Source organism: Cynocephalus volans, chromosome 13 (assembly GCF_027409185.1).
Source record: "Cynocephalus volans isolate mCynVol1 chromosome 13, mCynVol1.pri, whole genome shotgun sequence".
NCBI classification, from domain to species: domain Eukaryota; kingdom Metazoa; phylum Chordata; class Mammalia; order Dermoptera; family Cynocephalidae; genus Cynocephalus; species Cynocephalus volans.
Genome location: NC_084472.1, coordinates 64489965 through 64515142, shown reverse-complemented (window position 1 = coordinate 64515142; position 25178 = coordinate 64489965). Strand labels below are relative to the sequence as shown.

Here is a 25178-nt window from a genome sequence, read left to right as displayed (position 1 = left end):
GTTTCCTGAGATGGAATCTACTCCTGGTGAAGCTGCTGTTAATATTGTTGAAATGACAACAAAGCATTTAGAGTATTGTATAAAGTTAGTTGGCAAAGCAACCACTGGTTTGAGAGGATTGACTCCAATTTTGAAAGGGTTCTACTGTGGGTAAAATGCTGTCAAATAGCATTGCATGCTACAGGGAAATCTTTTGTGAAAGGAAGAGTCTATTGAAGCTGCAAACTTTATTGCTTTCTTATTTTAAGATATTGGCACAGCCACCTTAACCTTCAGCAACCACTACCCTGAGCAGTCAGCAGCTATCAACATCGAGGCAAGACCCTCCACCAGCAAAAAATATTATGATTTGCTGAGGGCTCAGATGATCTTTAGCAATAAAGTATTTTTGAGCTAAGATATGTACATTGTTTTTTAGAGATAATGCTAATGCTCACTTAATAGACTACAGTATAGCATACACCTAACTTTTATATGCACTGAGAAACCAAAAATTTGTGTGACTCACTTTATTGCAATGTTTACTTTATTTTGGTGGTCTGGAATCGAACCTGCAATCTCTCCAAGATATGCCTGTAGATAAGAGTACAGTCTGAGTAGATGTGAGGGGATAGAGCTAGAACACCAGCGGAGAACAGGAGATAGAGGGACAGCTGAGAGGAGGGGTGTAGGTGTAGGTAAGTTGGTAGACTTGATAAGAGACAGGAGAAAGTTCCCATCAGAACACTTCTGCTTTCTTCATTATTTATGAGAGAAGACCTGTAACGAAAAGTGAACAAAGACCAAGGGGCAGAGGTGATTTGAGGTGATGGGGGTGTGAAGTAGCTGTGTTAGGGGAGAGAAAGCAGACCCGCTAGGTAACTGAAGGAGGATTGCTGGCAGTGTTAAGTGCCTGTTTAAAACATATGGTCATAAATATAAGGTTTGACTAGTCAGCAAGTTTGTGTGCCTTCTTCTAGCAACATTCAACAGCTTTGCAACTATGGTTTCTAAACATCGAAGGATATACAGAGAAGGGACTTGAAGACAGTTAAGAGCCCACCTAATCACTGCCACATGCCGCTGATAGTTTATTCCTTTGAATAGTCTGATACCTCTGGAGCTGTCCATTCTGTAGCCTGCTCAGGTTGTCTCCAGCTAGCATAATCGGATGTAAACAGACCTGCAAGCTCTTCAGCTGTCATTTTGGCATAAGTGGTGCCAGTACAGGATTGTCCTTTTCTTCATTCTGCTGCTGCTAACTTTCTTAGTTTCCTACTTCTCTTGTGTGTCTGTCTTCTAGCTCAACGTCTCTTACAGCATTACCAGCACAGTATATCTTGTTTTCTGAAGTGTTGCACCTGTCTCTATATTGTCCTTCTTTACCCTACCTTGTACTCCTTAATTTAGGGTTTAGGGAAATAAGGCAGAATAGAGAATCAGTTGCTATAAGTAGTAAGCAAAAGAAAAATATACTTTAAAAAAATTTTTTGAAAGTATAGTTTGTGTTACTTTTATACTAAAATTGATGTAAACATTAGAAATGGCTTTGTTACTAAATTGAGGAAGAAATTTTTGGTTTTCTCATCTGGTTTGTTTCTAAGAAAACTGCATCATTTAATGAGTTTTGTGTAACAGTTAATAGAAACATTGATATTTCAATATAGCTGTAAAGTTAAGAATACAAGAAAAATCACTATATTTTTATTTGTGTTTACTCATCTTTTATGAGTTTATTTTTTAAAATGTATTTGATTGTGACCTACTTAAGCTGGTGTCCTTGCATGATCTTTCACAAGTTAATTATATCTTAGGTTTATGTTATAAGACAGTCTTACTGATTGAACATTAAGATGTATTTATAATTCATTTATGATCATTTTTCTTGCTCAGTAACATATGTGACATATAGTTACTTAATTTACTGAGAAAACCCTGGACTCTGGAAAGCCAGTAGATGCCACTGCTGACTCTGTGTGACCCTGAGCAATGGCTTTCTGAGCTCCACATCTTTATCTACCAGATATGGAAAAGAGTATTTATGCTGTCCCACCACCCAGTGGTATGATGTTCCTCATTTGTCTTTTCTATAAAATGAAGGCATTAGGCCAAAATTACCTCCTATTTCTAAAATTCTTTTCTTCCATGCAGGCCTTTATTTAGATGTCTTCTTTAGGAACTATTAAAAAGCCTATTAAGCTTATTTTATTCTCTATTTAAAAATAAATAAATAAACATGGTGTTTTAAAATACTCTATTGAGACAATTAGGACCTCAGTGAGGACAGTAAACCTGCTGATTGAATATAGACATCAGTATTAGCATTCAGTGCTAATTTGCAGTTCACAGGTTAATGGCAAAGTCACTTTGATAAAAATGCTTTACCACTTATTGTTTTTAAAGACTACATGGTGAAATGAGAAGACATTGTGATAGGCTGTTATTTTTGAAGGTTGCAGTTCTCTTTGTTGGTCAAGTTCTGGACAATATCCTGTTCAAGCTGCACACAGAGGAGCCCCCAGCAGCTCTTTGATGCTGTGTATCCTAAAATTGGCTTCCCAGACGCCTCTTGAGAACAGCACGGTTCAACAGACAGTTTTTAAGTTTCTTTCAAACCTGGCCTTGTCTCATGACTGTAAAGGAGTAATTCAAAAGGTAAGTACTTAAACTCTCCTTCATATCATATAAGAGATACTCAGTAAAAATAATCCTTTCAATTAAAAGTTTAGAACTAGATTTCTTGAATTATTTATGATTTCAAGATATTTTATTTTAAGGGATTGTAAAAGGATAAAGAGATTCACTTTGTTTAAAGCCAGTTGATGGATGATACATGAAAAGTGACAGAAACTAGAATATGATCATGTCATTTCCTTTTAGTTTATCTTCTCAGCTATTAGATTGTGTTTTATCTCTGTCAAAAAAGAGGGTTTTAGAAAGACAGCTGTCTTAGATTTATTGGAGATCATAAAAGTAATATATTTGGTATTTCAGTAGACCAAATTAGGCAGTAACAGTTTCAGTTCAATTTACATTGACAAAATAGTTGATGAAATCAGAGCCTCTTTCCCTCCAGTTAGACTTTAACTTCTCTTTGAAATAATAGATACTTTAATGAGTTCTGTGGGACAACAGTTCCAAAATTTGACTTCTTATAACTGATTTTAACTTAGGGTACTTTAAAAGGGGTAGAATGAGTTAAAGAAGTTCCAATTAACGTGTGCAATTAGTCTATATTTAGATGTGTATAAGCAGAATTTCTAATTGGTAAGATCCCTTAAAATTTGAATGTGATCAGATTATCTGTTACTAGTAATAGTGATTCGAATGCTTCTGTTTCTTTTACTTGAAGACCAAGATAAATTGCAAAAATTGACAGCATTTGTAAGAATTGAGTCTCCTTTTCCTCTTCTGTTTGATTGCCCTGAACACCTCAAAAGATACTTTAAGTATAGTCACCAAATAAACAGAAAGATCAGTCTTGCCGAGGAAATAGAACAATCGGTCTTAACTAGAGAAATGGAAGGGTCATTCTACTAAGGAAGGATGTTTTCAGTGGGATGCTGGAGCCAGCATCAGCTGTGGTGGGAGTATTCACACCATGTAATCTGGCAAATACTGCAAATCAGGGATCCCTCCTACCCTCACTGGAACTAGGCCTTTATTTATCAGCACTCAGCTGGATATTTTCTTCATATATGTTTATATCTATGTCATTTATATTTGAGTACATCTTCTTTGTATATGTATTCATATATGTATATCACTTCCAAAATGAGAAGTCATCATCCCTGAAAATGAGAGATTTCACATGTGTTTCCCATATTACTTCCATATAGAGCATATTGGTAGGAAGCTAAGTAGAAACTTCCAGATAGAATGTCAGTGCTAATCTCAAATTTGGTGTGTGACTTTGAGCTGGAGACTTATTCTCTTTAAGCCTCAGTTTCTTCATTTTTAGAGTAATTGGCTTAAACAAAATGACCTCTAAGGTATCTTCAACTTTCAATCTATGATTCTGGTGCCACACTTAAGAATATTTTTATACAAGTGGGAACAGACTCTGTTTTCAGGGGCAGCTCATTCAAGTCATTTTTCTCTGCTCTAATTAAGAAACTCCTGAGACTTTCTCTGCTGCATTAAGTAATAATGAGCCTGGACACTTCTACCTTTCCGTTATACTCATGTATAGGCATTAGAAAATGCAGCTAGTGCTGTTGTACAATTCAGGTTCTAAAATGTCCTGTATTTTTCCCTGCCATGGTACATTTCTACACATTGTACCTGGTGTAGAAAATAGTCTATAAAAACGTGTTAGGCTTAGCAAAAGGAAGAAATGCCCATAGTACATCTGTATTTTAAAGCACTGACATATGCTTTATCACTGTTATTAGCTCCTAATCTTCAATATCATGGTGAAATCTAGCAGAAGGGGAAAGGCAAGGGATGAATCTCAAAAAAGCATTAATTTGGACTGAGAGTTGAGAAGCAGGTATAAGTGACAGCAAATGTAGTTCAAAATGAGCATGTAGTTTTACATTTTACTTGTTGCTTGGGTAAAGTTGCTAATATTTCTGTAGTTCATTTCACTCTTATACTCAGAGTCCTTTTACGTAAAAATACAGTTGTATGCTGTATAATGTCATTTTGGTCAGTGACGGGTCACATATATGATGGTGGCCCCATGAGATTTTAATGGCTATACCATATAGCCTAGGTGTGTAGATTTCTATACCATCTAGGTTTGTGTAAATACACTCTGTAATGTTCGCACAGTGACAAAATCACTTAACAATGCATTTCTCCGAACGTATCCCTGTCATTAAGCAACATGTGACCATATTAAATTTATTTTATAGATTAAAGCCACCATCTTGATTTGATCCAGGAGAACCCAAGAGATAAACTAGAGTAGATTATTAAACAAAGAGAGAAGTGAGTTATTCTGTTCAGTTTGCATTTCAATTCTAAAGTGTACAAACAACTGTGGAGGGCTTCTACTTCATATAGTACTTTTATACTTTGTTTGCATATAGGTTATCCAAGACGATACTTAAGTCTTTCATGTAGTTAAGGGTTTGGTGGGGTTTTGTGGAAAGGGCTTTATATGGAGGTCGAACTGACTCTTAAAGTTCAAGTGATGGAGGCTTCTCATCTGTAAGTTTAGTTGAATGACATGGAACCATGAGAAATTATTATCTGTAATGAGAAACAACTGGAGTAAAGTGAATGTAAGAGGTATCCATATATTTTTAAAAAGTACTTGTAGTTTTAATGATTCAAAATACCCTGACTCCTGGCAGAATTGTTAACTAGTATCCAAGACAGTTTAGAATTTTGTTTCATTTTCCTCTCCATAGGATAGCTTTTGAGGATTAGCAAAATCGCCAGAAAGCAGACAAAGAGAAAAAACTCAAGAGGCCTGAAATAATCCCCAAAATGAATTATTAATCCTAAATAATTAAGAGTTGACTATAGTATATTTCATCCATCATTGGGAAAGAATGGGCAAGAATTAAAATTTGAGCATTAGTTTTCCTTACCTTTTTCACTTATACCTGGAAATAATATAGAAGGAATATTTAGAAGCTATGGGAGGAGGGGAAAGTAAAGTTGGGGAAAGTATACCAGAAGGCTAGTTAATTGGTCACTGAGGGACTAGGAAGATAATGAAAAAGACTCCAGAAGAAAATAATATTCTCTTTTTTTATCCACAGAGTAACTTCTTACAGAACTTTCTATCCCTAACATTGCCAAAAGGAGGAAATAAACATCTCAGTAACCCGACCATTCTTTGGTTGAAGTTACTCCTGAATGTCTCAACTAGAGAAGATGGGCAACAAATGATCCTGAGGCTTGATGGCTGTTTAGACTTACTGACAGAGATGAGCAAATACAAGCACAAGAGCAGCCCTTATATACCTCTTCTTATTTTTCATAATATTTGCTTTAATACTGCTAATAAGCCCAAGATCTTGGCTAATGGTATGTATTCACATTATGCACCACATACACCCACATTTATACATGTGGTTACTCATAGACTGTTCGTTCAGATTAAAACACAAAGTAATTTTGTAAGTAATTTGCCAGGTATTTATTTATTTTATTTTTTATTGAAATGGAATTGGTTATACATATTTGTGAGGTACAGAATTGAATGTCAGTACCTGTGTACAATGTGTGATGATCAAATCAGGATAATTAGCATATTCATTATTACAAAACAATGTCCTCTCCTAGCCATTTGATAACACGCATAAATTATTGTTCGTTATATGTGCCTAGCTTGACTGTGCATCAATAGACCTTATTTTTCCTAACTAGCTGTTTTGTGTCCATTAACACATTTCTTGGTATCGCCTCATCCCTCTTTCCTAGCTCTAGAAAACACAGCTTTGTTTTGTCCTTCTGAAAATTCAACTTATTGTTATGATTGTCCTTCCCTCCCTCCCTCCTTCCTTCCTTCCCTCCCTCCCTCCTTCCTTCCTTCCCTCCCTCCCTCCTTCCTTCCTTCCCTCCCTCCCTCCTTCCTTCCTTCCCTCCCTCCCTCCTTCCTTCCTTCCCTCCCTCCCTCCTTCCTTCCCTCCCTCCCTCCCTCCTTCCCTTCCTCCTTCCTTCCCACCCCCACCCCCCCTTCCTTCCCCTCTTCCTTTCCTCCCACTTATGAGTGAGGACATGCATTTCTCTCTGTGCCTGGCTTATTTCACTTAACATAATTTTCCCCAAGCTCATCCATGCTGCTGCAAGTAGTAGAATTTCATTCTTTTTTTTATGGCTGAGTAGTATTCCATTGTGTATATACACCACATTTTCCTTATCCATTCATCCAATGATGGACTTTTAGGTTGGTTCCATGTCTTGGCTATTGTAAATAGAGCTACGAAAAACATGGGAGTGCAGGTATCCCTTTAACATGATGATTTCCATTCCTTTGGGTATATACCCAGCAGTGGGATTGCTGGGTCATATGGTAGTTCTATCTATAAAATAGTTCCCCTTTCTCTGCATCCTTACCAGCATTTGTTATTCTGTGCCTCTTTGATAATAGCCAACCTAATTGGGGTGAAATGATATCTTGATGTGGTTTTGATTTGCATTTCCCTGATGATTAGTGATGTTGAGCATTTTTTATGTACCTGTTGGCCATTTGTAAGTCTTTTGAGAAATGTCTATTCAGCTCCTTTGCCAAACAGAAATCTTTTAATCAGATTAAATTTGCCTGCTTTTTAAATCAGATTTTTTTTTTTACTGTTAAGTTATTTGAGTTCCTTGTATATTCTAGATATTAATCCCTTATCAGATGCATAGTTTGCAAATATATTCTCCCATTCTCTAGGTTATATTCTCACTCTGTTGATTGTTTCCTCGGCTGAGCAGAAGCTTAATAGTTGGATATAATTCTGTTTATTTTTTCTTTTGCTGCGTGTGCTTTTGAAGTCTTATTCATAAGTCTTTGCCCAGTCCTACCTACCAAAATGTTTCCCTGTGTTCCAGGAGTTTTATAGTTTCAGGTCTTATATTTAAGTCTTTAAAACTTTTCATTTGATTTTGGTATATGGCAAGAGGAAAGGGTCTAGTTTTACACATGGATATCCAGTTTTCCCAGCACCATTTGCTGAAGATGCTGTCCTTTCTACAGTGTATCTTCTTGGTGCCTTTTTCAAAGATCATGTGTAAGTATGTGAATTGATTTCTGGGTTCTCTATTCTGTCCCCTTGGTCCAAGTGTTTTTATGCCAGTTTTAATTACTGTAGATTTGTAGTATAATTTGAAGTCAGGTAGTGAAATACATCCGGCTTTATTTTTTTTGCTCAGGATCGCTTTGGCTGTTTGAGGTCTTTAGTTATTCTATATGAATGTTAGAATTGTTTTTTCTGTTTCTTTGAAGAATATCATTGACATTTTGATGGGATTGCATTGAATCTGGACATTTTCACAGTGCTGATTCTTCCAATCCAAGAACATGGAGTGTCTTTTTTGTGTGTGTCTTCTTTAATTTCTTTTAGTAGCAATTTAGATCTCATTGTAGAGATCTTTCATGTCCTTGGTTAAATTGATTCCTGGGTGTTTTATTTTTTTGGTGACTATTGTAAATGAGCTAACTTCCTTGATTTCTTTATCTGCTAGACTATTGTTGGTGTATAAGAATGCTGTGGTTTGTATATTGATTTATTATCCTGCAACTTTACTGAATTAATTTATCAGCTCTAGGAGTTTTTGGTGGAATCTTTAGGTTTTCTATATACAGGATCATGATATCTGCAAACAGGGATAATTTCACTTCGTCTTTTCAATTTCAGTGTTGTTTATTTCTTTTTCTTGTGTGATTGCTCTAGCCAGCACTTCCATTACTATGTTAAATAAGAGTGCTGAGAGTAGGCATCTTTGTCTTGTTCCTGTTCTTAAGGGAAGAGCTTTCAACTTTTCCCCATTCAGGATGATATCAGTGGTGGGTCTGCCATATATTGCTTTTATTGTGCTGAGATACTTTCCTTCTATATCTAATTTGCTGAGCATCTATCATGAATGGATGTTGAATTTTGTCAAGTTATTTTTATGCATCTATTGAAATGATCATATGGTTTTTGTCCTTGATTTTGTTGATGTGATGTATCACATTTATTAATTTGCATATGTTGATCCATCCTTGCATTCCTAGAATGAATCTCACTTGATTATGGCCTGTAACCTTTTTGATATGTTGTTGAATTCTGTTTGCTAGTATTTTGCTGAGAATTTCTGCATCTGTATGTATCAAGGTTATTGGCCTCTTGTTTTCTTTTTTTTTTTTTTTTTCCTTTTTTTTTTTTAAAAGATGACCGGTAAGGGGATCTTAACCCTTGACTTGTTGTTGTCAGCACCACGCTCAGCCAGTGAGCAACTGGCCATCCCTATATGGGATCCAAATCTGTGGCCTTGGTGTTATCAGCACCACACTCTCCCGAGTGAGCCACAGGCCGGCCCCAGGCCTCTTGTTTTCTTGTTTGTTCTTATGTCTTTGATTTTTGTGTCAGGATGATGCTGGCCTTATAGAATGAGTTTAATAGAATGGCCTCTGTTTCAATTTTTGGAATAGTTTGGAAAGGATTAGTATTAATTCTTCTTTAAAGGTTTGATAGAGTGCAGCAGTGACGTGATCCATTCCTGGACTTTTCTTTGTTGGGAGACTGTTGATTTCTGCTTCAATCTTGTTGCTCATTATTGGTCTGTTCAGATTTCTGTTCTTTGTTTAGTCTTGGTAGTTTGTATATGTTTAGAAATACACCCATTTCCTCCAGATTTTCAAATTTTTTAGCATAATCTTTAATGGTTCTTTGTATTTCTGTAGTATCGGTTGTAATGTCTCCTTTTTCATTTCTGATTTTTGTCATTTGGGTCTCTTCTCTTTTTTTAGTTAGTCTAGCTAATGATTTGTCTGTCTTCTCAAAAACCCAGCTTTTGGTTTTGTTGATCTTGATCTTTGTAGTTCTATTATAATCTTTATTTCCTTCCATCTACTAAATTTTGGGATTGGATTGTTCTTGTTTTTCCAGTTCTTTTAAGTGTAGTGTTAGGTTGTTTATTTGAAGTCTCTCTATTCTTTTGATGTAGTCATTTGTCGCAGTCCCCCATAGTACTGCTTTTGCAGTACCCCATAGATTTTGCTATAATGTGCTTTTGTTTTCATTTGTTTAAAGAAATTTTTTGATTTCTTACTTAATTTCTTCTTTGACCCATAGGTTGTTCAAGAGCATATTGTTTAATTTCTTTGTATTTGTATAGTTTCCAAAGTTTCACCTGTTACTGATTTCTAGTTTTATTTCACTGTGGTCTGAAAAGTTATTTGAAATGATTTCAATTGTTAAAAATTTATTGAGACTTGATTTGTGAGATTTGTGACCTAACGTGTGGTCTGTCTTGTAGAATGTTCCATGTGCTGATGGTAAGAATGTACTGTTTGATGAAATGTTTTGTAGATTTCTGTCAAGTCCAGTTGGTATAAAGCATAGTTTAAATCCTGTGTTTCTTTGCTAATTTATTACCTGAATGATTTGTTCAGTGTTGAGAGAGGAGTGTTATGGTCCTCAACTATTATCATATTGGGATCAACTTCTCTCTTTAGGTCTAATAATATTTGCTTTAATGTATCTTGGTTCTCCAATGTTAGGTGCCTGTGTATTTCCAATTGTTACATCCTCTTGCTGGATAGATCCCTTTGTTATTATATAATGACCTTCTTATTCTCTTTTTATAGTTTTTGGTTTAAAGTCTATTTTATCCTACATAAGAGTAGGTATATTCCTGTTTGTTTTCGGTTTCCATTTCCATTTGTGATGTATCTTTTTCCATCTCTTCACTATTAGTCTGTGTGAGCCTTTGCAGGTGAAGTGAGTTTTTTGTAGGCAGTATATAGTTGGGTCTGATTTTTTAATCCATTTAGCCAGTCTATGACTTTTGAGTGGGGAATTCAATCCATTTACATTTAGGATTGTTATTGAGAAGTATTGTCTTACTCTTGGCATTTTATTGATGTTTTTATGGTTCTTTTGTATTTTTTAATTTTTTTGTCCTTTCTTTACCTTTTAGTTTTTGTCTTGCTTCTCCTGGTTGGGGGATAGGTTGGTGGTGGTGGCTGAGAATATTCTTCCATACTTTATTGGGCTATCCTGGGTTCTGTACCTACTAGCGGTTCTGTGCATGTCCCTCCCCAGGTCATTGCAGTCACTTGGGCTGTGCGAGTAGTTCCCACTAGTGGGTACACAGCTGCAGAGCCAGTGCACATTCCCCTCTGGGTTGGGCCACTGGCTCACAGGGCTGCACTTGCTCACCTCTCTCCTCTTGCCTGGTAAAACACAGGAACACCTGGATTTGAGTGAGGTGGAGCTGATGACACCTGGCCTGGGCATCGGCTGGAAGCTGGACAAACTGCTGTGCAGGGAGATGTGGGGCAGTAGCAGTGGCAGTCGCGGTGGGTCAGCGCACAAGCAAGAGGAGGATTACCACTACGAAGTGCTCACAGCCCAGCAGGTTCTTTCTGCTGCAAGGGAAAATTCCTCCTGTGCTGATCTCAGTGTTGGAGACATGGTAGCTGAAGCTGTGTTCCTCTTTCTCCTCTCTGTGCCACCATCCTGGACCCCACAGGGATCTTACACATCTCCTGCTAAATTCCTATGCTCTCCCACTGGTGCTGTTGTCAATATTTAGCTGTCTGTCCATTGTTCTGGTCTTTGTCTGTGGGAGGAATGCATCCTGGGCCCTCTAGTCCACTGTCTTGCACTGCCTCCTGAACAACTATTGTCGGGTGTTTATTAAGCACCCACTGTGTTCAAGGCACTGTGCAAGGCAGGGGCTAAGGGAATGAATCAGACATGGCTCCAGCCTTCCATGCACTGGACTCTACTGAGGTTAACAAGTCATAGCATCCTAGTGGACATACTGGGTCCAGTAGGCAGCAAGGGAAGAGGGCAGTAGGCATGGTGCTCTGTGACCTTACCTTCTGCTCTCCCATCTCTCCTCGCTTTCTCCAACTCCCCTCACCTCCTCTGTGTCTTTCAGCAAATGCTACCATGTCAATGAAGCCTTTCCAGACCAACCTCTTTTAAGTTGTAACCCCACCCTTTCTTCCCACCTCCTCTCTCTTCCTCTCTCCTCCTCTCTCCTCCTCATTCTGCCTCCTGACCTTGTTTTATTTCTCTCCATAGCATTATCACCATCTAATATACTATGTGTCTTTTGTGTGTATCTGTTTATTCCTAGTCTTCCTAGTTCTTTTAGAACATAAGCTCTTATGAGGTCAAGAGGTTTTTGTCTATTTTCTTATACTTAATTTGTTGCACCTAGAATTGTGCCCATCACTAGCAAACACTCAATAAATATTTGATGATTGAGAGGATCCTGAGTAGGCAGCAGAGTTCAGGGCCCAAGACCAAATGGCAAAATTAGTCTTTTGGAGACTTCACTTCTTTGAGAGATAGGACAGATGAAGGTGAGGATTGGTGAGGATTCAGAAAAATCTTGAAGTAAAAAGAGAGGATTGGAAAGATTTGTTTCTGCAGCCATGTGCTGTCTCTGTGAGGAATGTGTGAATTTCATGGGGAGAGAATTTTATAAGGAGACATTGCATTATAGTGAAAAAAAGAGAAAGGTGGACTCCAGACCCCCACACAGCTGGTCTTGATCTCCAGCCCATGTATGCTCACTCTAGCATCACCTGGGCACTTCTCTGGGCTCAGTTTCTTCAACTGTAAAACAATCCCTCCTTTCTTGGTTTTGGTAGGAATCAGTTTATAAACACACATAAAGTGCCTAACAGCATGTCTGGTGCATGGTAGATGTTTAGGTATACTAATTCTCTTTTTCTTTCGTATTTTTCACTGAATCTTAGAGGCTTTTTTTCTATGAAGCAGTTTTCAAAGTAAATGGAAATTATTCTGCTTACGTTCCGCTTTGTGTATGGTAGTGATTCTGTTTTCTTGATAATAATTATTGAATTGGTAGAGCTATTATATAGAAAGATTATAAAAGTCCAGTCAGCTCTTAGTATAGATTTGCACTAGAGATTAGATTGCCTAAATTAACTGTAGATTTACACTCTGCATTCCCATAGCTCTCCCACTGACACCGTGTTCTCCATCACTATGGTGTACATCATTGGTTTTGTTTCCATCCTCTTCTGCTGTATCTGCTTCAGTCCTCATATTTGTAAAATGATAATGATTGGCCCTGTCTCAGTAACGAGATAGCATACGAAGCATCTGTTACCATTCCTGGTATATAGTAGCTGCTCTATAGTCTCTCTTATTATTTATTCACTTTTCTCAGAATGAATTTTTGGGGGCGACTTCTTACTCATTATTACTTATTGAGAGAGTTGGGAAAAGGATAAGCTTTTAGGGAACTGGAGGAGTCTATTTTTCACTTCTAGATCCTTCATTAGTTTAAAGCAAATGGACAAACTTTTGGTGAGAAAGAGCTTCCTCCAGCCCCCACAGTTTCGAAATCAGTGGGCTTTCATGGTAGGGATAAGATGAGAGACAGTTTCTGTATGGAACTGTTAAGGGGCTGTCTTAGGCTTTGCCTCCCTTTCCCACTCGGGCATCCAGAGAGGAGGCCTTAGCAGAATCAGCTAGCTTAAAAATCTTCCAGGTAGGGCTGTGTGCCTCTGACAGTAGCATCCAAACATGTAGTTTAGAAGGTCAGGAGTGCAGTGTACAGTGGGGCTTGAGCTTGCTGTTAAAAATAGATCTAGTGCACTCCTTGTTTTTGGTAATGTCAGGTTAGGTCTTCTCTGAAAACAATAAAAAATGCCGGATAAACTATATTAAAATTCACTATAAAATAATAGAAGAACTGAAAAGATAATGGGAAAACTTCCAGGCTAACTTTGATTGAAAGCCTATGCCCAGAGAAATAATAAAGCTCTTCTGCCCCAAGGACATTTGCCAATATTGTATGCTTGGCTTTTGTTGGGGAATGTCAAGGGGAGAGAGAACAGAAGTCAGACTCTCCAAGGTGAGGACTCTTATTGGCTATCCTCCCTGTATTAAACTGGAACTCCAAAGAGCCATTCTCTTAGGAGAAGGATGAATCAGAATTAAACTGGTTCCCCAACCTTCATCCAGGTGACTGTAAAGAAAAGAAAAAAAGAAAAAAAATAGAATGGTCACTACACACTGCCCCCCACAGAGATTGCACCACAGAAATGTGTAGTTGAAGTGGGTGTTGAACTTGATTTGAGGTAATCCTTGATTGATAGTGCCTCTGATAAATGAAGGGAAGGTTGACACTAGGCCTTAGGGAGCCCCCACAAATAATTTTTCAAAAGCATTAAACCAGTAGAAAGTTCAAGCTAACACTGGGAAACATGGCAACATTAGTGAGAACCAGCAAAGGGAAAAAAATACCACCTTATTTGCCCAGACTTCAAATACTGCAATTATAAAACACATTTTAAAATAACTTTAATTATACCATATTTAGATAAATAAATGACAAGCTTGAAAATATTTGGGGGGAATGGAAAACTGAAAAATTAGAAGATTTGAAACAAGAAACAAACTGAACTTCTAGAACTTCATTATGCAATATGATCATCAGTTAGCCACATGTAGCTATTTAAATGTAAATAAATTGAAATTAAATATTCCATTTGTCAGTAGCACTACTTACATGTGGCTAGTGGCTATTTTATTAGCACACATACAAATGTTTTTATCATTGAAGGTAGTTAAATGGGGCAGCACTATAATAGTACTTTAATTGCCAAAATTTTAAACTCTATATACGTGTCTGGCATCAAGTTAGGTATAGAGAAGAGAGAATTTAGGAATTAGTAGATAGTTCAGAAAAATGTTATCTAGAATGAAGCAGAAAGACCTAAAAAGAAGAGAAAGATTAAAAGATGAAAGGTAGGAGACACTGCAGGTATGTTGAGACTGTCTAACTGCATTTAATGCAGTCCTAGAAGGAGAAGAGAAAGAGAATGGAAGAGGAAATATTTAAAGAGATGTTGGCTATACATTTTAAGAATTGTACAAAGATACTATGTACAGATTCAAGAGACTCAGATAATTCCAAGCAGATAAAAATAGGTTCATTCCTAGACATATCACAATGAATCTGCAGAAAACCAAAGAAAAAGAGAAGAAATGAACACTTGCCCTGACAAAAGTAACTTAGAAAAATTGGAACCAGCCCAAATGTCCATCATCAGATGAGTGGATAAGGAAAATGTGGTATATCTACACAATGGACTACTGTGCTATGAAAAAAAGAATGAAATACTGCCATTCACAGCAACATGGATGGACTTAGAAAAAATTATATTAAGTGAAGTAAGCCAGGCACAGAAAGAGAAATACCATATGTCCTCACTTATTTGTGGAAGCTGTAAATAAATAAATAAATAAATAAATAGCAGGAGGTGGGGGGAGAACACAGCAATCACAGTTCCTTGATCTTGTTAAGACAAGTGAACAGATATGTTGAGGGGGAGGGGGGAGAGGGAGGAGGGACAGAGAGGGGGGAAAGGAGGAATTGGTAAAGGGACACAAAAATCAACTATATTGTATGTTGATAAAGTAAAATAAAATAAAATAAAAGAAGAAATGGAAAACCAAAAAGTCTACTAAGTTAGTCAGAAATCTTATTAGTCAGATGATAGAAAACCCTAAGTCCAGATGGCTTTGCTAGTGAGTTCTACCAAACATTTAAGCAGAAAGTTATTCTAAACATAGACTCTTCTAGAGAGTACAGAAAGAGGAAATAGTTTGTGAAGTCTGTGGAAATAAGAGGAAATAGTTTGCTCATTTTGTGAAGTTTGTGTAGCCTTGTTAGCAAAACCTAACAAGGACAAAGTATTCTGGTAAATGTCTAACTACTGGCTCTTAGAAGGTGAGGGGGGTGGGATATATGATAGTACTTCGAAAAGTTTGTGGAAAAATAGGATTAAAATATAATGCTAATCTTTCCATAAACTTTTTGAAGACCCCTTGTATATTAAATATAAAGAAATTTTATACAGTCATGCATCACTTAAAGACAGGGATATGTTCTGAGAAATGTGTGTGTTGTTAGGCAATTTTGTTGTGCAAATATCATAGAGTGTGCTTAAACCTAGATATCATAGCCTTACATACACATAGGCCATATGGTATAGCCATTATAATCTTATGGAGTCACCAACATATATGTGTTCCATTGTTGACCGAAGCATCATTATTCAGTGCATGACTGTATATAAAGTTTACTGGTATAAAGGACGTGTAGCACATACAGATAATAGCATAATAGTCAATACTCTTTGTCGCCAAAAAAAAAAAAAAAAAAAAAACTATTGTAAATTCTTTATGGCTAGTTTGTTCTCACAGAATACTTTCATTGATTTTTGCTGAACTCTTGTAGCCAATTTATGGTTGTCATTCAGTCATGATATGACAAGTGGAATTGCATCCTAATCGGCTCTTTTCCCAATAAATTTATTGTTATTAAATCTCATAGTAATATACTATTAAAACTATTTCTTACCCTTATGCAGAATATATTTGTAAAATTGAAACCTCTTTCAGCTTTACCACCAACTCAACCTTGACATGTAGCATTTGCTGATTTTTGTGGTGTAAATAATCTCAATATAGCCGATTTCAAACTATCAATATGACATCCCTAAACTCATAATTATGTGAATTATATTGAGACAACAGTTAATATTCAGTATTCATCACTTCCTGATTATTTAACTGTATTATTATGTATTTTCTTGGGATTATTTATATGGGAGTTAATATCTATTAGTTAAACTTAAAAATATTTTATGTGCTTTTTTATATGCATGCTATACATGCATACAAAACGTGTTTTTTTAAAAAATTGATCCTTTATCAGAGGGGGCCACCACATTAATTGACCTGTATATGTACTTTATTAAAAATTTTTAAGAGATAGTAACTGGTTGAAGGAGTCAAGTGTTTGGTACAATATACAGAAACATCACTTGATGATACTCAGGTGGAATACAAGGAAATTATTAGATGATGCACCCTACTGAGTACCAGCTGCCACCCAGAACCTCACATGACAAATACACTTGATGACTGCCATACAGGCTGGTTATGGATAGGTTCTGATACAGGAAAGCCAAAGGCCACCAGATACTGTAGACAAGGGGCCCAGGCAGTAGGGGAGTGTGGCAGGAGAATTGCTGCACCCACACCCACCTCCCACACTGTCCTTCCACTGCACAATTCAAGTGCCCTTGATGAAGAAGTTTTCTTTTTCTATAAAAGATCTAAAATTCCTTAAAATTAAAAAAAAAAAAAAAATTAGGCACCTTAATAAAATTATTAGTTATAATTATGGAATCTTTCATCCCAACTAGTATCTATTGAGCCCCTAAAGTATAATAGCTCTGTGATTGGAATATGTACCAGTGAGCAGACACAGACCCTGCCCTTGAACAGGTTACAGTTTAATTAAATGCATTCCCGTGGGGGTGGGAGTGGTTAGTGTATATACAGAGCAAGCTCTTGGTAACAGGTGTTTCATCTTTGAGAATGTAACATGTTTTTAAAAATCACACAATTTAGAGGGAAAATAATTTGACACAAATTAATAATATATAAAACTAGGAAATAAAATAGGTTTAAAAATTGTTCTGAAACACCCTGACAGTTTCCTTTGAAGTAGACTTCTCTAAATCTTAATGAGTAAACTGGTGCAGATAATTAGTAAATCTTGATTTGTACTCTGGCTATGCAAAAAGGACCTATTTTATGTGTTGATATGCCTTTAAATCACATTTTCCTCTGACAGACACACAAAAAATTCCTCTGAAAGGATTCCATACAGCAGATCTGTTTTCCTGCATACCAAGATGTGAGCTATAATTACTCAGTAATATAACTCACTGGGTACTTACTTTTTCACTCATGTTATCTTTAACTGAATGTGTCTGTTGGATTGGGGACAAAAAATGTAGGCATCCGCAGCCTCTATGTTCTGTACCTGTCATGAAAGCAGTTTGTTTTGAGCTTGTGCTCCTGTGCATCATGTGGTATAAAAGATTGTTTTTGCCATGGTCTAGTGATACCAACTTTGTATGTGTATTTTAATGGGGAAAAAGGGATGTTTTACTGCTTCCAGATAAGAATACAATGTAATGCTTGAGACTGAACTTTCTTTTTAATGTGTTTATATTTAGAAAAAGTCATTACCGTGCTAGTTGCCTGTCTGGAAAGCAAGAATCAAAATGCTCAGAGGATTGGAGCAGCTGCGCTTTGGGCTCTGATTTACAATTTTCAGAAGGTCGGGTTTTAAATCATTGCTACACTGGGGGTGGGTAGACAACCAGGCCTCTTAAGATGCATCCACAGATGTCATAGGACTGTCAGCAAAAGAAAAATAGAAAATGAAGTCAAAGACTTGTGTTCCCTTGCTCATTTATACAATTAGCAAACCATCAGTTGAAATTGTTCTTATTTGATCATTTCAATGGACGTCTCAGTTCAGAAGAGTATATCTGTTTTAAGTGAGTTTTTCCTGTTAATTTTAATTGATTTACCATATTATTGCAATTTTCGTACAGATTGTTTCTTCTAAAAGATGTGTTAAGGAAAAATGCATTTTGAAGTAAAATTGAATAACAGAGTTTTATCCAATTATATGATTCCCCTTTCTCGGGTACATAACATCACTGAGTTTTGAAAGCAGCTCCTTTCTTGCAAGACTGCGGCACAGGACCTGCACAGAGAGAATGACAGGCAGAGTGGATACTTCTGTCCACTCTTTCTTTGGCCTTCTCTTTTATTACAGACATCTCACTCCTGAAAGAAACACCTATGAGTATCTAGTGATTAAACAGTAGCCAAATGGCAGTGTTAGGATAGACACCCATGCTGGAATGGTGCTCTCTCAGCTGGCCATCTCTGTCTGTGCCAGCTGTTCTCCCCACTGGCCAGTCACACATGCAAGGACAGCCCCTGGGTATCTCCAGGGCTTATCATAGGATTTGGCATTTTGTAGTTACTGAATAAATATGAGTAATTGTTGACCAACTGCTAATGTTTGATACATGAGGGTACTTCAAAAAGTTCGTGGAAAGTAGAATTAAAAGATAATACATATCTTTTCATGAACTTTTGAAGTACCCTTATACTTGATTTGAAATCTGAGATTTGAGGGAATATGAAATACTGAAACTAAGATGACTAGTTTAAAATATCAAAATCAGATTAGAGAAGAAGGAGTAAAAGGGAACAGAAGAAAGAACATAGGACAGTAGACAGAGAATCACAGTAGATGGGAGGAGATGGGTGAGACTTGAGAATGTGCAGGGGGGTTGGCACAACAGGGTGTACTAATATCTAATTTCTCTTTATATTATCCTGTTCAGTGCTGTGGTTAGTAGTGGATAGAATTAGTATTGTGGTATCCTGATCCTTAACACATGAGAATAAATCTAATTAATGGATTATTCTATATTATCTCCAGGCAAAAACAATTTTGAAAAATCCATCAATAAAAAGAAGAGTGGATGAAGCATATTCCTTAGCAAAGAAAAGTAAGTTTCAATATTAAAGAGACTACAGTTAAACTTGGAAGCTATTAAGTGAATTCTCTGATCAATGAAATATTTGGACAGGCCACAGCAAAATGACAGTCTTCTACATGATTTTACTAGGATTTGAGGAGCTGTTTTATTTTAAAGCATTGTAAAATATGCTAATAGTTGGTCTGTGCTTTTCATCATAACATTTTTTAAATAATAAAATGTTCTGAGAGATGAAGGTCTGAGATATAATAGTTTCTTAAAACGTGTCTGTGATCCTCCCCCAAGTCATTTTTTCTTGGACTAAATTTCCTTTGCTAATGGCTACTGCTGTGCTGAAGTATGTTCTTAGGTGATAAGAACTGGACCCAATTAGAATTAACCTTGAACAGAAAACTTTGATCTAACATCAGGGAGTTGAATTATAGTCTTCCAAGAATAGATCCCATTGCCCTGTATTCATGTTCCGTTGTGATCTGGTCATGATACAAGAGAGGGCTTTCTTTTCAAAGAGTGTTACTCATTTAAAGTGACACCAGTTTTTAGTGAGCATTATTCTCTGAACATGTTTTATGCCAAGACACTGAACTGCTTCTTTCCTGTACTGTAATCTGTTGGTTATTAATTTGTGTTTTTAGAGTCTGACTTTAAGGGGGGTTGGTTTATTTCTAGCTGTGACTGTGAATTTCTGGAGCTAGTGAATAGTTGAGTTACATTAAAGTTGATGCTTTAGGGAGGATGATACATAAGAAAGAGTAATGGCATTTATTTGGAATTATAGTTAATGGTATCCATTATCGAATTGTATTTTTTAAATACTTTTTGGGTAAATCATTAATAAAAAATAAATATGAATTCTATAACTTCTTAATTTTTTAAAAATGTAAAATATTCTTAGAATACTAGTATATTAAGAACTTAAATAGAACTTTATATATAAATCCTACTCATATATATTTGTGTATGTGTATCTACTCTTAAGGGTAGTACTAAGTTTAATAAACTGGTATTTCAATACGCTTATTTTTCTATTTCAGCTCTCCCAAACTCAGAAGAAAACCCTCTAAATGCCTATTATTTGAAATGTCTTGAAAATCTCATGCAGCTCCTTAACTCTTCCTGAGTGCCATGAAATGCGCTGCCCTGAATCTGACAGCCCCCCAACAGGGGTTCTAAACTTGAGCCAGCTTTGTGTAGCAACTGTTACCTGAAGACTTGATAACTCTCTGCAAGGTACTGATGCCCTTCCTTCCTATGAGAAACAGAACTAGAGACATTGAAAGAAGTAGACCTGGTGATGCCTTCACTCCATTTGTAACAGCTCTCCAGAAGTTATAGCAGCTGACAAAGAGAGGATGGAAAAAGACATGGAAGGTTCCAGAAACGTAAACATTTTTTACCATTTTCTATGCAATTTGTTATGTAAAAATCCTATTTAACAGTTATTTAATAAAACAAAATATTTTTAGAAACTGAAAATTGGCTAATTGCTGCTTGCAGATTTTTATCAGTCTTATGAGTGTATTCATTTTAGGAATTGAAGGCATTGTGTTCTGGTTTTTTGGTTTGTTTTTTTGTTTTTTTAAATTTTGACATGAAACTTGGCCCCTGTCAGTACAGGTCCTTATTTTTCAAACCTTTGTTTTCCAGAGCATACACACTGGTGAAGGGGTATGTATGTAAGTGTGTATAATTTTGTGAGTAGCTCCCTTGTGCAATTTTTAGTGATATTTTAACTCCTTTCTAGATGATTTCTGAATCGGTTAGTTTTTTAATTTTCTCTTTTGGCTTCTGAAATGCTGTGTAATAAAGAAGGAAAAAATAGAGTTGTGTTCATATAGGCCTGAGTTCCCTAGCTCAGACCAAAACATCATGAAGAACAAGACTGCGAAAAATACAAGAGAAAGCTCTGTAGAGTATTCCGTTACATAATTCTTAACTAACATGTAGTTTTGAACTTAGTACTTAAACCAAAATCAAGTACTAATCATTATGAGCAGTTTTTCCAATACTTTTGAAATAGAAAATTGTCTAAGAAAAAGCTGAAATAATGTGTACACACAGATATACATATATATCTATGTGTACACATATGTACACACTCATTTAGGAAAATGTTTTAGGAAAAGTTTTTCTAACAATTATGGTTAAAAAGAAAAGAAAAAAATCATATTTAAGCACTGTTAGCAAATTGCTAGCTAACATCAGTAAACTGAGCCATGTGAAGTAATTTAAGCTGGACGTATAAAGACAAAAAATGCTGAAATAGAAGCAGATAAGTTTGTAGTGTCTGATAATGATTAGAGATCTGAAAAATCTAGGAAGCCCGGAAGTTTTTGAGCAGCACAAATTAATTTCAAGCAATGGACATGCCGATATTCTGGAAAACTCACCAATTTTAAGAGCAGAAATCTTAGGATTTATTTCTCCCTTTCTCCAGGTTTCTTATATTCTGTGCCATTGAGATGTATTTCTTTGTAATTTCCATTATAGAGCCCTTTCTATGTACCAGGCACTATTCTGAGAACTTTTATTATTTATCTTCTTTTAAAATATTGCTATGAAGGGTTTTCAAAAAGTTCATGGAAAGATTCATAGTACCTTTTAATTCTGTGTTTCCACACACTTTTTGAGCTACACTCATGTTATCCTTATGTTAGTGTTGAATAAACAGAGGCTCAGAGTGGTAAAATGATTTGCTCATTATCTGTGGCTGGTGAATAATGAGGCCGAGGTTAGAACCCAGGATAACTGCCAATGTCAATAAGCCTGACTTTGTTTTTAACCTCTGTGCTATGATGCCTCTTTTTTGCCCCTGCCTTGAAACATCTGTCTTTGTGTTTGGATCTTATAGATAACCACTGCCATTTTCTACAAAATTGTGGTCTCTTCAGGGAAATGATCATTTTCTTTATGGTTCATTGATTGATTTATTCCAGAGTACACTGTGCTTCACATCTTTGGAACCAGGAAGAATTGTAACTGATTATTCTCTGTAGCTGCTCACCACAGTACCATAGGGCGATGTGTAACCTAGGTGTCAGAACCTCTCAGGAATGTTACCTGATGAAGCCCAGCAGGACCGTACATCATGCAAAAAGGAAAGGGTGATGGCCTCAGGAAAACTTGTGTCTGTTGGTGTCCAGGAACATGAACCTCAGGGTAGTGCAGCAGTGTGGGTACCAGATGGCAGTCCTTACCATCTGGGTCTCCAGATTGTGTCCAGTCAACCCAGTGGGGAAGATATTTAAGTGGAAGGCCCTGCAGTGGCTGACCCACTATTTCCGCAGTTGTTGTATCTGTACCTTGGGGACCCACCAGCATCAGAATCCCCTGGGATGCTAGTTGGAATGCAGATTCCTTGGCTCACTGATAGTCTTAACCCTGTGTCCCGGAGAATTTTTAACAAGCTCCAGGTTATTCTCACCACTATTAGAGAACCACTGATTCATCCCCCAATTTTATAGAAAACTGCTTAGAACGTAAAAATGACTTAGTACCACTTTACTTAGTGATGAAATCAGGACTTAAATCTGGGCATCTTGAATGCTAATCATGTATTCTTTCTTTCACACATGCAAGGATCCAGAAAATAGGTGTAGGGGACTAGTTTATATCTCATGGTCTCCAATTTTTCTCTCTCCTAGCAATTTTGGTTGGTTGGATCAGTGTGTATGTTATGGAAGCACATAAAGGGTGTGCCATGTTAAATGTAAAATACAAACATTGAAGCTGCGGCTTCTGGATTTAAGACCTTGACCAGTTTGGGGGAGGAGGCAGCTGTTTTAAAAACAGGAAACAATGAAGAGAATAGAATTAGCAGATCTAGATGGAGCATTTTCCTGCTCTTTCTAAAGATGCTTTCAAAAATACATATAGCTGGATGTACTTTTCTTTGGTGTTCTGCAAAGAATGGGATGAAAAATAGAATTTTGCCTGTTTAACTTCAGGTCACCAATTTTCCATTGTAGTGTTAAGTATGTTCTTTATCTGTAGTTTTCCATCATTAACCTTTTGGGCTGCACCTTCTCTATTCCCCACTTTCTGAGGTTACTGGGGTCCCAGATCTGCTGTTTGATTCATGATGTTCCTGTGGTTTGGCAGAAGGATGGGTAAGGGTAATGACTAGCACTCCTGCTTTTGCCATAACCAGGTCTGCCTGCAGTTACCTCAGTGAACAAGAGAGTGTAACTCTGTGGTTAGGAGTTGAGAGCTCTGGAGTCCTATGGACCTGGAATCAACCCCCGCCTCACCGCTGCAACCTGTGGGGACCCTGGAACAGGCTCCAGGCTGTCTTTCTTCAGCTATAATTCGGGGCAGATTGGTGATAGGACTGAAAGATTAGTGCAGTACCTGGTATGTGGTTGATTGTCCCTTTAATGTTATCTTGTAGGATTACCAAAGAAATTACATTTCTTTAATTAAAACATGAAATCTTTTGTGTCTCTGCAGGCGTTCTCTGGGGAGGAGGATGTGCTGGGAAGTGAATTGTGCTATCAAAACTAAGGTTCCAAATTCCAAGAGGATTGTTAGTTCCTGGTGGAGATTCACAGTCCCTAGATGCTCAGTCATAGGGACACTAGCAATTCATTATTGAGAACCTGAGTCTTGCAAAGCCCTGCTGTCAAGCTATTTTACCTGCCCGTAATCCTGCCAACTGGGCCAATTGTCGAGCTAGGGCTGGGTCTGGAGCTCACAGACCCCTCAAGCCCATTCACAGACTGGGTCACAAACCCTTCACATGCCAGGCTGGGTCCTCAGACCCATCACACGCCAGGCTGGGTCCCCAGAACCCTTCACATGCAGGTCTATGAGCTAGGTAACCTGCCAAAAGGTCCTTGGAGCTGTAGGTTCGAGAGTATGGACCACAGGTGGACGCCCAAGGCAGTGAATCCCAGCCATGCCCCAGCACCGGGCATAACACTAATTTCGCCCCCCCCCCCCCCCAACACACACAATTTGCTAACAAAGAATGCTTGGCACCACCCCCAACCAGAGGGGCAGGTGAGGTGGCCTGATTAAATTATTCTGTTTTCTCAACACCTGCATACAGGTTGTCAGTTGGTGAAGTATGGCTCTTTTTCCACTTGTGAAAATGGAAAATTCAAAAAATTATAACTTTAGGAACCAAAAGAAAAATGTTAGCTTAAAGAATTCATCAGTTTAGGAGAAGCTATCTTCTTCTTTCTACCTGTTGTTGACCTATTGTTATCCAAAAAGTTGGGGGAGTGGATGATAAAATGCTATTGTTTCTGTGAATTAGCAAACTTAGTTTTGCAGAACTTGGAGTTTATTTCTTCTAACGTAAACATTATTCCTCATAGGAATTCCTTACACAGCTCAAGTAATGAGTCATCTGGGACTGAATTAAAGTGTGCTGGGTCTTGAGGCTCAGGATGTACGAAAGACGGTGCCAAGACCCCGGGAATTGAGATGTGATAGCAACACACACAGGGAGCCCAGTGTGATCCTGTTTAAAATGTTGCTAACAACGTTCATCTTTGCATTTTGATTGTTCCTGCTGTGTCTGAGAAATCTGCTTCAGAAAAAAAAAAAAAACTTTTAGAATGATGTTTTACAAAAGGTCCATATGCTAACATGCAATAAGTTTTTCTTCAATTTTACATGAAAGCCAAGAGAAAGTCTGTGTTTTAATACAGAGTCTGGGAAGAAATCTTCCATGCGTTTCTCCTTCCTCAGTAAGCATCTTTACCTATGGTTTTGCCTCTGCCCAGGGTTGTACCTTTGCAGTATCTGTGTCCTGTTTGGGTTCATCTGGGCAATGGTACTCAGCATTCTGGTAGCACACTGCTTCCAGTCCTGTGTAAATTCTGAAGTGTTTGAATGTTCAAATATTTTATTAGAACATTCTTTCTTTGGCTTACCGTGGAACGAAACAGATTATAAAATAAAAACTTACTACTTTTAGTTGTAAGTCTTTAATTAAATCTTTCATATTTATAAAGACTGGATTGCAAAGAATCAGTTTATAGGTATAATACCTGGTTTAAATTTACCTTTTTGTCTGTTGGGAAAAGCCATGATTTTATAGAGCGGAAAGTCTAAAATAATAATTCCTTCAGTGAGAAAGGAATTTCTTTTTCTTTTTTTCTGTTTTTTTGGTTCATCTTTTTCCACATTCAGGAAATCCACAAATGTGTAGTTTATAGCT

The 25178-nt window shown here is 37.1% G+C and overlaps 1 protein-coding gene across 1 annotated transcript in view; it reads left to right on the top strand.

The window, feature by feature from the left end:
* RTTN (rotatin) overlaps positions 1-20129 on the top strand; it is a 166071-nt gene extending 145942 nt beyond the window's left edge. The window contains exons 46-50 of the mRNA XM_063077369.1: positions 2432-2634; positions 5697-5964; positions 17660-17763; positions 18949-19018; positions 20044-20129. Coding sequence (XP_062933439.1) covers positions 2432-2634; positions 5697-5964; positions 17660-17763; positions 18949-19018; positions 20044-20129 — 731 coding nt within the window. The remainder of the gene's footprint in view (positions 1-2431; positions 2635-5696; positions 5965-17659; positions 17764-18948; positions 19019-20043) is intronic.
* The last annotated feature ends 5049 nt before the right edge of the window (positions 20130-25178 follow it).